The sequence below is a fragment of the Glycine max genome, chromosome 8, assembly GCF_000004515.6.
Source record: "Glycine max cultivar Williams 82 chromosome 8, Glycine_max_v4.0, whole genome shotgun sequence".
Lineage (NCBI taxonomy): Eukaryota > Viridiplantae > Streptophyta > Magnoliopsida > Fabales > Fabaceae > Glycine > Glycine max.
The window spans coordinates 19,053,024-19,066,524 of NC_038244.2; the positions used below are offsets into that span (position 1 = coordinate 19,053,024).

The 13,501-nt window shown below is 35.9% G+C and overlaps 1 protein-coding gene across 10 annotated transcripts; it reads left to right on the forward strand.

Annotated features, from left to right (window-relative positions):
• The first annotated feature begins 1,658 nt into the window (after nt 1-1,658).
• On the forward strand, nt 1,659-11,509 carry LOC100796091 (uncharacterized). 10 transcript variants are annotated; one of them, XM_026129690.2, is made up of 9 exons: nt 1,694-1,790; nt 2,250-2,302; nt 2,524-2,771; nt 3,439-3,562; nt 4,455-4,801; nt 4,896-6,664; nt 7,533-7,774; nt 10,858-10,965; nt 11,212-11,509. In XM_026129690.2, the coding sequence occupies exons 4-6, from the start codon at nt 3,475-3,477 to the stop codon at nt 5,814-5,816; spliced, it is 1,356 nt and encodes a 451-aa protein (XP_025985475.1). In that variant the 5' UTR covers nt 1,694-1,790; nt 2,250-2,302; nt 2,524-2,771; nt 3,439-3,474; the 3' UTR covers nt 5,817-6,664; nt 7,533-7,774; nt 10,858-10,965; nt 11,212-11,509. The 10 variants fall into 10 exon arrangements, with proteins under 10 accessions (XP_025985474.1, XP_040874296.1, XP_025985473.1 ...); XM_026129689.2 differs by lacking the exon at nt 2,250-2,302 and having other exon boundaries at nt 1,659-1,790; nt 10,855-10,965; XM_041018362.1 differs by lacking the exon at nt 2,250-2,302 and having other exon boundaries at nt 1,659-1,790; nt 10,855-10,948.
• Nucleotides 11,510-13,501: the final 1,992 nt, after the last annotated feature.

The following is a 13,501-nucleotide window of genomic DNA, read 5'->3' on the forward strand; positions in this document are numbered from 1 at the left end:
GGAAGGGATAGTGAAGAGTATTGGTGAGTCCAAAAATTAGATATGAAAAGTTAAGATTTTTCTTCTCTTTCTTTACAAGTTACGATTGTAAGCCGTGTGATTTCTAATTTAATTTCCATTCTTGTTGACTTTTAAATTTGAGAAACAAGAAAATAAAGATTACAATGTTATCACTTTTCTGATGGCATGAAACAACAGATTACAATTACAATTGATGAGGTCGTGGAAGGATGAATGGTTCAAGAATGAGCATCAACCTGCTAGATCTTCCCAGGAAAATATTAGCTCTGATGAAGTAAGGGTTGGTTTCAGTGAAGCAGCTGAAAACCCTTTTGGTTTCACTTTTAGCTTTGAGTCCTATCCTTGATGTCAATGTCCTTGATTCAAGAAGGTATACAAAGAAACCTTCAATATTATATTATAAGTGTTTCAAAAGTTTTAATCTGGTTTCCAGAGATTTTAAACGAACAATTCAAGAAAAATGTCCATTTAACATATGTTACGAGATGAGAATCATATGTAACTATATAAGATGAATACATAGAGATCATACCTCTGTGAAGACCAATGACTTAAATTTATAATAGGACAATTTGATATAGAATGGATTAAGAACAAAAAAAGTATATTTAATCTCCTACTATGGAGGCCTCTTCAATTAAATATTCATTTTTCATTTCGATATTCTTGTAAATAGATGATAGTTTCTGTCAATAGAATAAAAAATATTATACATTTACTGTATTTAGTTTATCAATCCCTAAAATTTCCAGATTTAAATGAGCAATAAATTCATGAAACTTAGTTTAAACGAGCATTGTTTCAAGTTACTAGTGAGAGATGTTCCTACTTTCTAATGATCTATGAGGCAGATCCTTTCTTTCACGCGGTTGAGATTGGAAAGACCCGTGGGGATACTGAGAAATTTGACAAGGTAAGTTCTATAAACCTTAATGAACAATGATATGTTTTGATGCTGAATTCTTTTATCCCCATGTGTTTTTCTTGTAATAAATGATTTTTCTTGCTTATTAACTTGACTTTGGAATGGATTGTTAATGTTTGCAGTTCTATAAGAATAGACTGCAAAATATCATTTGGTTTGGAAAGAAGAGTCTCTCAACAGTCAACACAAAAAAAGATGGTCAGTTACTCAGTTTTGATAGTGACACAAAAATAATAATATGTTGTCCTGTTTTGGTAAGTATTATGCGCTCTTAATTTAAACTTCTAATGTACTCTAGCTCCTTGAACTAGGGTCAGCTAAGTTTTAACTTCAGTGTGATCATTAAAAGAAAAAACAAAACATCTAATATGCTGCTGTATGTGTGATGGAAAGTATATCTTAAAATGAATTTTAGGGGGAAAATAGCATTCCAAATTTTAGAGGATGAATATTAAATAACTTTTTTATAGTTAGGGAATAAAACAGAAATTAATTTTTTATTATTAATAAATAATTCATTTTATATTATACTTAAAAATATGTAATTTCAAAACTATTTAACAATGATAATATTTTTTTTATTTATATTTTTAAATTTTAAAATACAATTGTATTTAATATTTTTATTTAACAAGGAGTAAAAAAGTTAATAAAAAAGAATGTTAGAGAAAGATTTAACATTATTATATTGGTTTGATAAAAATAATGCAGGCGCAGGCATTGGCATCGTAAAATAATATTCGTATTCGCAGTGGAGTCCACGCGCTCTGACGCTTCGGAATTCCAGAATGAGAGAAGAGGTTATCAGCTCCGGAGGCACCGTTGATCCAACACCTGCTGCCAGGTACTAACTACTGCTTTCTTCTCTCTCTCTCTCTCTTCCTCGCAAGCGTTGAATTCAATTGTTCCCAAATTAGGGTTTCGTTTCGTTTTGCGTGCATTTCTGTAACCGCTGTTTTCAATTTGCTCGGTTTCAACTTCAATTGATCAGTAAAACGCAATACTATTTGCTGTTGTTGCTCCTGCACCTCGAGAATTGGATCTAATTAACCAAAAAAAAAAAAAAGCGGCGTCGTGCTGTTTTTGTTGCGAATTGTGTGCTTTTGAAATGTTGTGCTTATGCCCTTACCTCCTAATCAAGGCTAACTTGCGTGATTTCTCTACTAAGTACCCACACTGAGGGCTAAATCGTCACCATTATATATCTCCTTTGTGTAAAACAGATACAACAATAGTCACTACGTGATTCTTTTTAATATTTATTTTTGCAATGTCCTTAATCCTCCTCTACCCCTTTTCACAGGGACAAAAACTGCGATCCACTCTCCGCTTCGGAGCCTCTAGTGACCTTCGCATGTGTCTAAGCTACCTTGTCCCATTTTGTCATTTTTTTCCTTGATAGATGTCACACTAATATCTCTCCCTATACAATTTTTTTCCTTGAACTTAATGCATATGTGATGTATGGGTGGCGATTGTAAATTGTGATATTTTTATAAGACACTCAATTGTTTTCTCTATTTATTATGTTGTTTATTTGACCCTTTCAATTGACGTATTATTCATAATTTTATCAGTTCTGCTGGGGCGTCATCAGCTGTTCCAATGAATGTTGGCAGCATAGATGGGTCAAGTCATGGACAAGTCTCTAAAGCGGCTTCTCTCTCGTGTGTTGGTTCACAACCACCATGGACTTCATTGAGCACAAGTGCTGGCAGTTCTGCTTTTTGGTTCTTCAAGATCTTCATGTAGACCTTGGGAAAGAGGAGATTTATTAAGATGTTTGGCTACATTTATTCCTTCAAATTGGCTTGGGAAGCCTCAGGTTTGAACTGACCATGGTTTTCCCCTAATTATATTACAGCCACAATGTGTATATTTACATTTTCGTCCATCTTTTCCTTGTGGGTAGTATGGTACTGATTCACGTATGCTTCAATATCTTAATAATGATATCCTGTAGGCCTAGATGACAAAGAGTCGCTTCTTGTATGTCTAAAGTCAAGAATGCATATGCTTGTTTTAAACTTGTAATGATTACCCTTATAGATTATGATAGGAACTTAAATTGTTATACAATGTAAACAAAATCGGTATCATGTATCACCTTTTGACCATAAATTTAAACCTTGGTTCTACTTACAGCCTGTAATCTAATAATGGCAGCTGAACTTTGGAGGCATTGTGCAGTTATATATATTTTTGGTACATTTGGGTGGTTAGTAACACTCAAAGCTTTGACACTAAGTGTGGATCCAACTGAATGTGTTCAGTGATGTGAATTTTCTACTTATTACTCTACTGAAATTAATTTAAATCTGGGATCTGTCACATTTGCATGAAGTAGTTGTCCTAGGATATGTTGATCTGTTAGGGCATAAGCTTTATCTATTGAGTATGCATAGTTAATATGTTACACTTGCCACTCCAAATCTTCTAAGTAGATATGATGCAGTCTCCAGGGATCACATGTCCTCTTTAATTTCTTCCAGATCATCAGTTCATTGGCTTGTGCTCAGAAAGGCTGGATGAATAATGGAGTAGACAAAATTGCTTGCGAGTCATGCGGTTCTTGCCTGAGTTTTACAGCATTGCCATCTTGGACATTAGCTGAAGGTTGGTGATTGCAAATTTGTAATCTAAGTACTTTTGGCTACTTTATGTTTTCTCTAAAATGTGGCATATTAATAACTGGAGGTAGAAATTATAAGAACAGGCAATGCTTTCATGCGGATCATGGATGTTAAAAGTTGTGCTTCGTTGAGGTACCTTATATACAGGGCAGATGTAGAAGAGGAATTTTTTTGAGAAAATTATAGGATGAAAATCACAATTGTAGCTTTACTTTCATAGAACTACTGTCAATTGTTAACTTGTAAATCCCCTAACATAAATATAGTCCTTCCTCACTTAGTGTATAAAAAACAATGATGCTGCCAAGGTGAAGTTTTATATGTTTAAAAATGTGTAGCTAAATGTTGTATAATTTGTTGTCTATGAAATGAGATTTAATACATATTAGTTTGACAATTCGTCTGAAATATTTTATGGGGAAAAGATTAAATTTTTTATTTCTCTAGGGTGTCCAGCTCATGTTTGTTACTGGGCCGTGGAGGGTACATGTGTGCTATTTTTTATATGTAAGACTAGTTTGCATGTAAGTATAATAATAATGGATGCAATTTTTACTTGTACCACTTTGTTTCAAGGTTCCTATAGGGTATTGTATAACAAGAGCTTATAAAAAATAAAAACAAAGGGACAGTATGTAAGTTGTGCATACAAGATAAGTTATTACTCTTGATATCTAAGCAACTCTTATTCTGTTCAAATCATTTGAGATCTTTTTCTATATATTTTTTCTTCAAAGAGTTAGAAAAATATAATCTTATTTTGATCTTGCTTTCAAGCAAACTGTATCCAGTAACTAGGCTAAAGGAGTTCTCTGTTGTTGCTGATTATATTCATCAGTTGTTTTTAACTTGTTTTCTTATTGTCATGGCCAAAGCTCAAAATGCCAGCGAATCCTTTGCCAGGCAGCTGGATTCGGGTCATAAAGTTAATTACCTTTGGAAAGGAAACAGCTGTCCAGAAAGCTTAGTGCAGTTCCCTCCAACTCCTCCATCTGCATTAATTGGGGGCTACAAGGATAGATGTGATGGACTCGTACAATTTCACTGCCTTCCTGTGGTAGCCATCTCTGCAATTGAGTTGATGTCTGTTTCTCGTGGCCCACAAATTGAACGCTTTCTATCACAGTCTCAGAATTCTATGTCAGGAGAAGTAGATATCAAACCAGACATTGTATCTGACCTTGAAAATGCTCAAGATGAGGCATACTGTTTATACTCTCGCATAAGTTTTTTTTTTCTTTTTAATGTCTTGTTAATACTTTTGTTGCTACTCTGTTACATGATTATTTTCTATTAATGTATCTTCATTTTGGCAGGCACAGAAGCTTATAAGCCTTTGTGGGTGGGAATCAAGCTGGCGTTTAAATGTTCAAGATTGTGAAGAACACTCTGCCCAATCTGAAAGAAATGGATATTCTTTTGGCCCAAGCAAGACTCAACTTCATCTTACTCAAGATCCCGGGTCAAAGGCAGTTTCTGCTTCTACTAAATTGGATGCCAGAAAGGCAAAGGCGCCTCTTAAGGAGTCTAGACTTGACTCTAGGTCACCTTTGCTTGATTGTAGCTTATGTGGTGCTACAGTTAGAATTTCACATTTTCTGACAGTTCCTCGTCCTGCTCGTTTTGCATCTAACAGTATAGATATTCCTGATACTAGTAAAAAAATACGATTGACTCGTGGAGCGAGTGCAGCTAGTGGAATCAGTGGTTGGATTGCAGCTGATGATACAGAGAAAGATCAGACTGAAGACCGTGATGAAGTTGCAACAACGAATGAGGGGAAATTGTTGGTGAACACAGATTTAGATCTAAATCTTACCATGGCAGGGGGTTTTCCTTTTACTCCTTTGGGCAGGACAGCAACATCTGAATATACTCATGAGGATATGGGAAGGGATTTAATGATCGGCCAGCCTTCAGGGAGCGAGATTGGTGATCGTGCAGCTTCATATGAATCACATGGGCCAAGCTCGCGTAAGAGAAATCTTGAAAAAGGTGGGAGCTCAGATAACCAGCCTGTTCTTAGGCTGCAGCAGCAGGCTGATAGTGTAGAAGGAACTGTCATTGATCGTGATGGTGATGAAGTTACAGATGGTGGACAATATTCAGCTGGTCCTTCAAAACGTGCACATGACTCTGATATTTTTGACACATATTGTTCACCTCAACAAAGAGACTCATCTGGTGCCGGTCCGAGTCAGTCAATGGGTTTAGAGGCTTACATTACTGGAAATTGAGTTTCTTCATACCGTCAAGGTAGTGACGCCCAATGGGTATCCAATCAGCTAGAGACTCAACCCGTGCATCATCTGTCATTGCAATGGACACAATATGTCATAGTGTGAATGGTGATTCTATGGAAAGTGTTGAAAACTACCCTGGAGACCTTGATGATGTTCATTTCCCCTCCTCTAGCATGTATGGCAATGTGGACGTGAATGAAAAATCTGAACTGAATAACAGCAATCAAGCTCAGCAAAGCACTTGCTTACAAACAGCTACTGAAGTTGCCCGTGGTGATGTGGGCGTCAGTGGTACAAACTATGGGGAAGAACTTTTCAATGCAGAAACTGTGACTGCTCAGGCTCGTGATGGAATTAGTTTGGGCATCAGTGGAGGGAGTGTTTGAATGTGTGCTAGTCATGAAGCTGAAATCCACGGGGCTGATATATCTGTGCACAGAGCTGATAGTGTTGTTGGTGAAATGGAACAGAGAGTAGAAGATGCTGAAAACCAGGGACAGACAGGTGAATCTGTTTCAGATCCAGGTCTAATGGATGAGTTTATCCCTGATATGAACAGGGAAGATCCTATTGGTGATAGCCAGGAGATGATGTCTCACTCTGCAGGAAGAACAGACAGTGGGTCAAAAATTGGCTGCTCTACAGAATCTGTTGAAAGTGGTGAAAAGATTAGTCAAAACTGCAATCTTCTACCTGCTAATAGTAGTCACCCTTCTCGTTCTTGTAATGCTAATATTTATTCTGGTTGTGAAAATACTAAGAGATCATGAAGCATGATAAATCATCATTTGCCAACAATTGTGCTCTCCCTGAATCAGATTTTGCCATTGCAAATGGGATAGGTAACCCCTGTACTTTTAATGGTCTTGAACTTTTTTTTCTTGTTACCCTTTAGTGGTTTGGTCATGTGAGTGAAAATCAATGAAAATCCCAATAAAAAGAGTGGATTATGGAGGTAGTCCAATAATTAGAGGTGAGAAAGACTAAGAAAAAACTCTGGGTGAGACAAATAAAAAGACTTGGATCTAAATAAAATTTGAAGACTTGGTTCATGACAGAATTTATTTGTGTTGCATGATCCATGTAGTGAGCTTCACCTAGTGGGCAAAGTTTTTTTTTTTTTTGTTGTTGTTGTTGAAATGTTACCATGAAACTTAGGGTCTGTTTATTTGAGAAAACATTTTCTGTTTTCAGAAATAATTAGTGAAATGCCACTTTATTTTTTTATTTCCTATTCCCAAATATTTGTATAGGAGATGGTGAACACAATTGTTTTGGTTTCCACCATTTCCTTTACAAATCTTTGAAAAAATGAAAACCAGGTGGCTTTTTAAAATTTCACTATTGTCATTGAGAACCAAATATACAAGATAAATGGAGGGTAGTTTTAGATAGCCAGGTTGTTGAGAAACAAATTTTTTGGCTAGTTGCAAAAATAGTATGTGAAATGCACCCCCAAAAGAGAGGAGCTGGAATGGGAATGTCAAGTGTCTAAGCGAGAGAGTAGATAGAGCGAGAGTATCACTCTCCAATTATCTATTCTAATTTATAATATAGGTGTATATATATACTCTTGTTGCTACTTTTCATCTAGCATCAAACTGTAAATGGATATTCTATTTCTTCAATGGTCCTGTACTCCTGTTGCACTTCATTCATTAGTTGTACATATTTTTGGAGCATAGCTACTGACATTGAGCAATTTTTTAGGCCCTCCAAAAGGAGAGAGTAATTATGAAGCTGCAGAGTTTGATCCTATTGTGCATCACAATCAATGTTGCCCTTGGGTGAATGGCAATGTTGCTGCTGCTGGCTGTGCTAGTTCTGTTCCAAGTAGTGATGCAATTGCCCTCAGTGTTTGGCAGCTGACGATAGATGCTTTGGATGCTTTGTCACTGGGGCACAATGCAATTCCAACAGTACCATCTGAATCTGCTGCATCCTTGTACAAGGTTTGTCTGTCTCACTCGACATTTGTTTTTTCCATTTTTGCCTTATTGTAAATTTTGTTTAGATAAACAATAAGACATGATACATGACATGAGCAGATTGCCATGAATTTATTTCATTTTATTCTTTTGGAAGTTTGAGTTTCTTCTACGAACTGCTTTTTATTGATACAATGTGACTAGACTAGACCAATACATTTCTCTTGCCCATGTTGCGGATGCCCACTTTGTTTGATGGATGTGAAGATTTTTTTAGGTTCCTTTAGGTGACAAACTGAGATTTTCTTTACCAACTTCCATGTGTATCAGTGTATGTAAATGTATAACTGTGAAAACAGTTTTGTATATTGATTGTAAGGGATGTTAGCTTTTGCTAACAGCACCCATCTAGTGTCAGTCAGTAATTCAGGGAGTGTAAGGACCTTTCTAACTGCATCTCAACAGGATCAGTTAGTTAGAATTTGGTTAGGATTAGTTAGAATCAGTTATGGTTAGTACAGCTGTGTAGAGGTCTATAAATACTTCAATTGTAAGTAACTCTAACCAACCTTTTCAAATCAATAATATCAGTTTTCTTCTTCTTTTTCTTCTCTGTTCTCTCTCAGTTTATCAAAAATGGTATCTAGAGCCATTTTTTGTTATCGCTGTGTTTTCGCAAGGTCCTGTTCAGTGCTTTCATGGCTTCCGCTCCTTCAAATCTCATTTCTCATTCGTTTCCTAATTCTATTGCAGAGAACCTTGATGATTTGAATTATCTTCACTGGTGACAACATGTCGAACCAGTGATCAAATCACACAAGTTGCAGCAATTTGTTGTTAATCTAGTTGTTCCACCTCATTATCTCACCGGGGATGATCGCATTGCTGATCGTGTCAACCCAGAGTACGAAACCTGGGAAGTTCAAGACCGAACGCTTCTTGTTTGGCTGCAGTCTACGCTTTCGAAGTCCGTGTTATCAAGAGTTCTAGGTCTCAATCATTCGTATCAGGTTTTGGAGTTAATGATACTAAGTCCCAGGTGTGATTTTTCAGCAAGGCATCATACTCTTGTTGCATAGTAGTGAGCCAATCTTTGTTTGCCAGAGCTTGTTTCACAGTTTTAGGCTCAGAATGAGTGAGAAAAAGTGAAGGGTGTAGTCTAGGATTGTGAATACCAGACTTAGACCTTGTTTGCATAGGGTGAGCGTTAACTGGGATAGAGTTGGGTGTATAAACAGATTCTGAAGTAGATGTTTAGTAGACTCAGAAATTGGAGGCTGAACAGAGATAGATGCAGAAGAAGTAGATGGACAAGGTGATGAGAATCCTGAAATTGGCCAAATACAGGCTAAAGGCCCAAGTGGAGAAGGACGAAGGCCCAAGTGGAGAAGGACAAAGCCCCCGAGTGGAGAAGGATGAAGGTCCAAGTGGTCTTTTTGTTCAGCTACACTATAAGTATTGGTTTTTGTTTTGAATAAAAAAAACTTTTGACATTTGATAAAATTTGGTGAGAGTTTCTCTCTGAGTTCCTTGTTGAACCAATCTCAGACTTATCAAGGTAATCCTTGTGGCGTCTACCCTGACTTATCTTCCTTCACCGGAAGTGGCGTCTACCCTGACTTATCTTCCTTCACCGGAAGTGGCGTCATCCAAACCTCCGTAGCCTGTATCAAACGATCCACTCCTACTCAGGTTCACATCACAAGGTACAGAAACAGTGGTGAAAAGGATTCTAAGATATCTCATAGGTACTTTGTTTCATAGTCTGCTTCTGCAGCCTGCTTTTGTTAAAAATCCCTTGGCTATTCGAGCATTCTATGATGCTCTGATTGAGCATCTGATGTGGATAACAGGCGCTCTACCTCAGGGACTGCTATTTTTCTTAGCCCAAACTTAGTCTCTTGGTGGTCTCACAAACAAAAGGTTACTGTCAGATCTAGTACTGAAGCTAAATATCGCAGCATAACTCAGACTTCTACTGAATTGATTTGGATTCATACTCTGTTGACAAAGTTACAAGTTTCTTTCACTACTTCTGTAATATTTTGTGATAATCAAAGTGTTGTTTCTATTGCTCACAATCCAATTTTTCACAGTCGAACAAAACATATGGAGATTGATGTGTTTTTTGTGAAGGAAAAGATTTTGGTCAAGCAGCTTTCATTTGTTCATATTTCAGCTCTGGATCAGTAGGCTGATGTTCTAACTAAACCTCTGTCTGCATCAAGATTTGAAGCTCTTAGAGGCAAACTCAATGTGAAGAGTGTTTCCAATGAAAACTCTCCCCCTTGAGTTTGAGCGGGGTATCAATGTATGTAAATGTATAATTGTGAAAACAGTTTTGTATATTGATTGTAAGGACTGTTAGCTTTTGCTAACAGCACCCATCCAGTGATAAATAACTACTGTAAGGGCTGTTAGCTTTTGCTAACAGCTAACAGCACCCATCCAGTGTTAGTCAGTAATTCAGGGAGTGTAAGGACCTTTCTAACTACATCTCAATAGGATCAGTTAGTCAGAATTCAGTTAGGATTATTTAGAATCAGTTATGGTTAGTTAAGCTGCGTAGAGGTCTATAAATACCTCAATTGTAACTAACTCTAACTAACTTTTCAGATCAATAATATCAGCTTTCTTCTTTTTCTTCTCTGTTCTCTCTCACTTTATTGAAAAATGTCTATGTATTGTTTATTCTTATGATATGCATTAAGATCCTGTTTGGATAAGCTTTTCCATAAGCACTTGTAAAAGAAGAAAAAATGAAATAAGCTTCTCCTATAATCTAAAATTAGTTTAGGTATAAGTTCAAATCAGTCTTCTGGAGAAGGTAAGGTAAAATGGAAGACATCCCAACCAAAAGTGGAGAGGACCTGAGGAAGACAAAAAACTTTTGGAGAAAACAATACACAATATCTTGCTTTAAAAAAATTTATTGATGATTTTATAGAGCCTTATGGCATAATTGATCCTTGTAGACACGGACTCCTGTGTTTGTAATAAATTTTTCATATGTTGTTTGTTTCTGTAATTAAATTAATCCATTAATGTTTGCACCCTACGTTGAATAATTTGTGTTCATTTTCTCTGGCTTGAATCTGTTGCAGCAGAATGACCAGCAAGCACCTGGTCAAAAACTCTTTCACAACCACTCTATGAGCTGAAGCCATGGTCAACTCTGAGATTTTGTTTGAGTATTGGGTAGTTTCCATTTCCTTGTAAGTGGCTAAAGTTATAGGCTTATATCTTAAGAAAGTGAGTGTTGTTACTTTACATTATAGATTTGGCTAAGCATGTGAAATGAGAAAAGTAAGGATGTATCCACTCATAAATTTAAATTAAAGTTTCTCACAAACTTTACTCACCTTAAATCGTAGGTGGAAGAACCCTTCTTTACTTTTTTCTACTCAAACTTGTGCATTGCCCTGTTTTCTCTAACTCTTTTGTTGTCCTAACTTTTGTAGCATTGTAGAGGCGTATTGGACCAAGCTATACGTGGTATTCTTGCATTTTTCAGTTTCCCTTGCTAAAACTCAGTGAGATTGTAGCAGAAATGTTACTTTTCTCCCGGCTTTTGCACATGCTAATGCCACAAGGGAAACCGGTTGTTCAGCAGAACTGGAATCTTGCATTATTCTGTGTTGCCAATCAATGATAGTTTTTATCAAACTATTTATTTACTTCAAAAACTTGTCTGCAATTTGAGCATTAAATTAAAAGTTGTAAATACTGGAAATTCCTTTTATGGTGGAATTGTGTCTAGACCTTTGGCCCTTCTGTAACGTGTTAATTAGAATTTTCTTAAAATTTTTCCGTTCTGTTTAAATTTCAAGTGGTGTACATTTTTACTACTGAATAAATGTGTATTTGGTCATTTCATTACTGAGGTGATCATATATGTCAAATTCAAAACAAACATGAACATGTCATCCCGCAATGGCATGACATATCACTCCTATTTTCCGTCTACAACGCCAGTTGCACGAGCCGTTCCTTGCTTTTGCACTCTTCTCTGACTTTTCTCTCGGCTTCTCTTCCCATTATCCTTCACTTCCTTCTAATTGAACAACCCACGCCACCCCTGGGGATGCCATCTGATAAGCCCAAAAGCCTGATTGAAAGCCACCCACTTATACCAAACTCTTGCAGGACTCTTTTCTCCATTTAAACTAGATATAGTTATAGTTGAAAGTTTTTTTATTTATTTATGCATTTTATTCAACTAATTGAGTTAACCAACTAAGGTAAATTCCTTGACATTATAATTGAAAGTGTTACGAGACCTTGTGCTGATTGAGAAATAATTCAAATAAAAGTCAATTAGATGTAAGGATAACCAACTTTGCGTTTCCTTATAATTTTGTAAAGTGAACCACTTTTATAATGAAATGTAAAATTCAGACTGACATCGTAGCACAGGATAATCGTTCCCTTGTGGGCATGTGTATATTTGTGATACTTCTGGAAGTTGAAAATTATAAAAAGTTAAGAAGGGTTTACTTTTGTAGCGATCAACCATAACGTTCTAATTATAAAAGCTGTTTGATAACTTGGAACTGCTAAGATATGAGTAAGAGGTCCTCCAATTGGCATGAGTCACACTTTTTCATGAAAATCTTCTCTTTTATCCTTTTTGCCAAATTGGTTACAAAGATTTTTAATTAGTTACATTGATAGCATATTAAAATTAAACTCTAAAGTAATCATGTAGTTACAAAAGGGATTGCAGAGAATCCACATTCATTATTTCCCCTGTTTGACATTATTTATAGTATAACATATGCATTTTATGTGTGTCCAAACACACACTTTATATATTGTATAAACAGATAGAAAAAATTGTCTCGAGATAACGCATTTTGATGTAAGCAAAGTGTAAGAATTAATGTCTCATGTGAGAGACATGTGACTTATGTAGGGACTAATAAGTAAATAATTAACGATTAAGAGCTAAATTGTAATTGGGCTTAATAGGAGAAGTTTCTAGGGTTAACTGCTACTTGATGGGAGTAGTGGTTATAAAAGGGGCTTAATATCCACTAACGTGAAATAAGGTTCCCTTCCTGACCAGAAAGTGTTCTCTCTCACCCATAGTCATCACAAACGGAGAGAGGCAGAAAAGAAAGACCTAAGGAAGTGAAATCTTATTTCTCTCATCTTTCAAGGAAATCAAAGTGCACTGGAGAGAAGTTCCTGAAGAGATAGGTACACATCATTATCTATTGTTGTTTATTGATTGTTTGTGAAAACCATAGATTTCAAGATCCTGTTGTTTCCTATCATTGATAGTTTAGGAAACCCCTTAAGAATTTTTACATGTGGTATCAGAGCATGTGTTATGAAATTTATGATTCTCCAAGAATGATTTAATTTCTCTCAATTATATATGAACCCTAATTATGAAATTTAGGGATAATTTAATTTCTTTCAATTATGTATGAACCCTAATTATGAAATTTAGGGATAATTCAATTTCTCTCAATTATGCATAAATCCTAATTATGAAATTTAGGAATTTTATTTTCCGCTGCATGTATTGTTTTATTGGCAATATTTTTATTATTGTTGAATACCAATTTTTGGAGAAAGATTATTTGAAAACTTATGATTATGAGAGAGAAAGTTGCACGACATGTATATATTAAATTTGGAGAAAGTTTTTACTTCTAATGGTAAAAGAAAGGAAGCGTGCCTAAAGGTAAAGATTTAATTTCAATTTTAAAAAGTTGCGCACGTTTTGTTGTAGGAAAAATA

Coding starts and splice junctions, on each gene's coding strand:
- LOC100796091 (XM_026129689.2), top strand. CDS start 3,475: ATGAATAATGGAGTAGACAAAATTGCTTGCGAGTCATGCGGTTCTTGC. Junction 3,563..4,454: donor ATCTTGGACATTAGCTGAAG/GTTGGTGATTGC, acceptor TCATGGCCAAAG/CTCAAAATGCCAGCGAATCC. Junction 4,802..4,895: donor CATACTGTTTATACTCTCGC/ATAAGTTTTTTT, acceptor TCATTTTGGCAG/GCACAGAAGCTTATAAGCCT.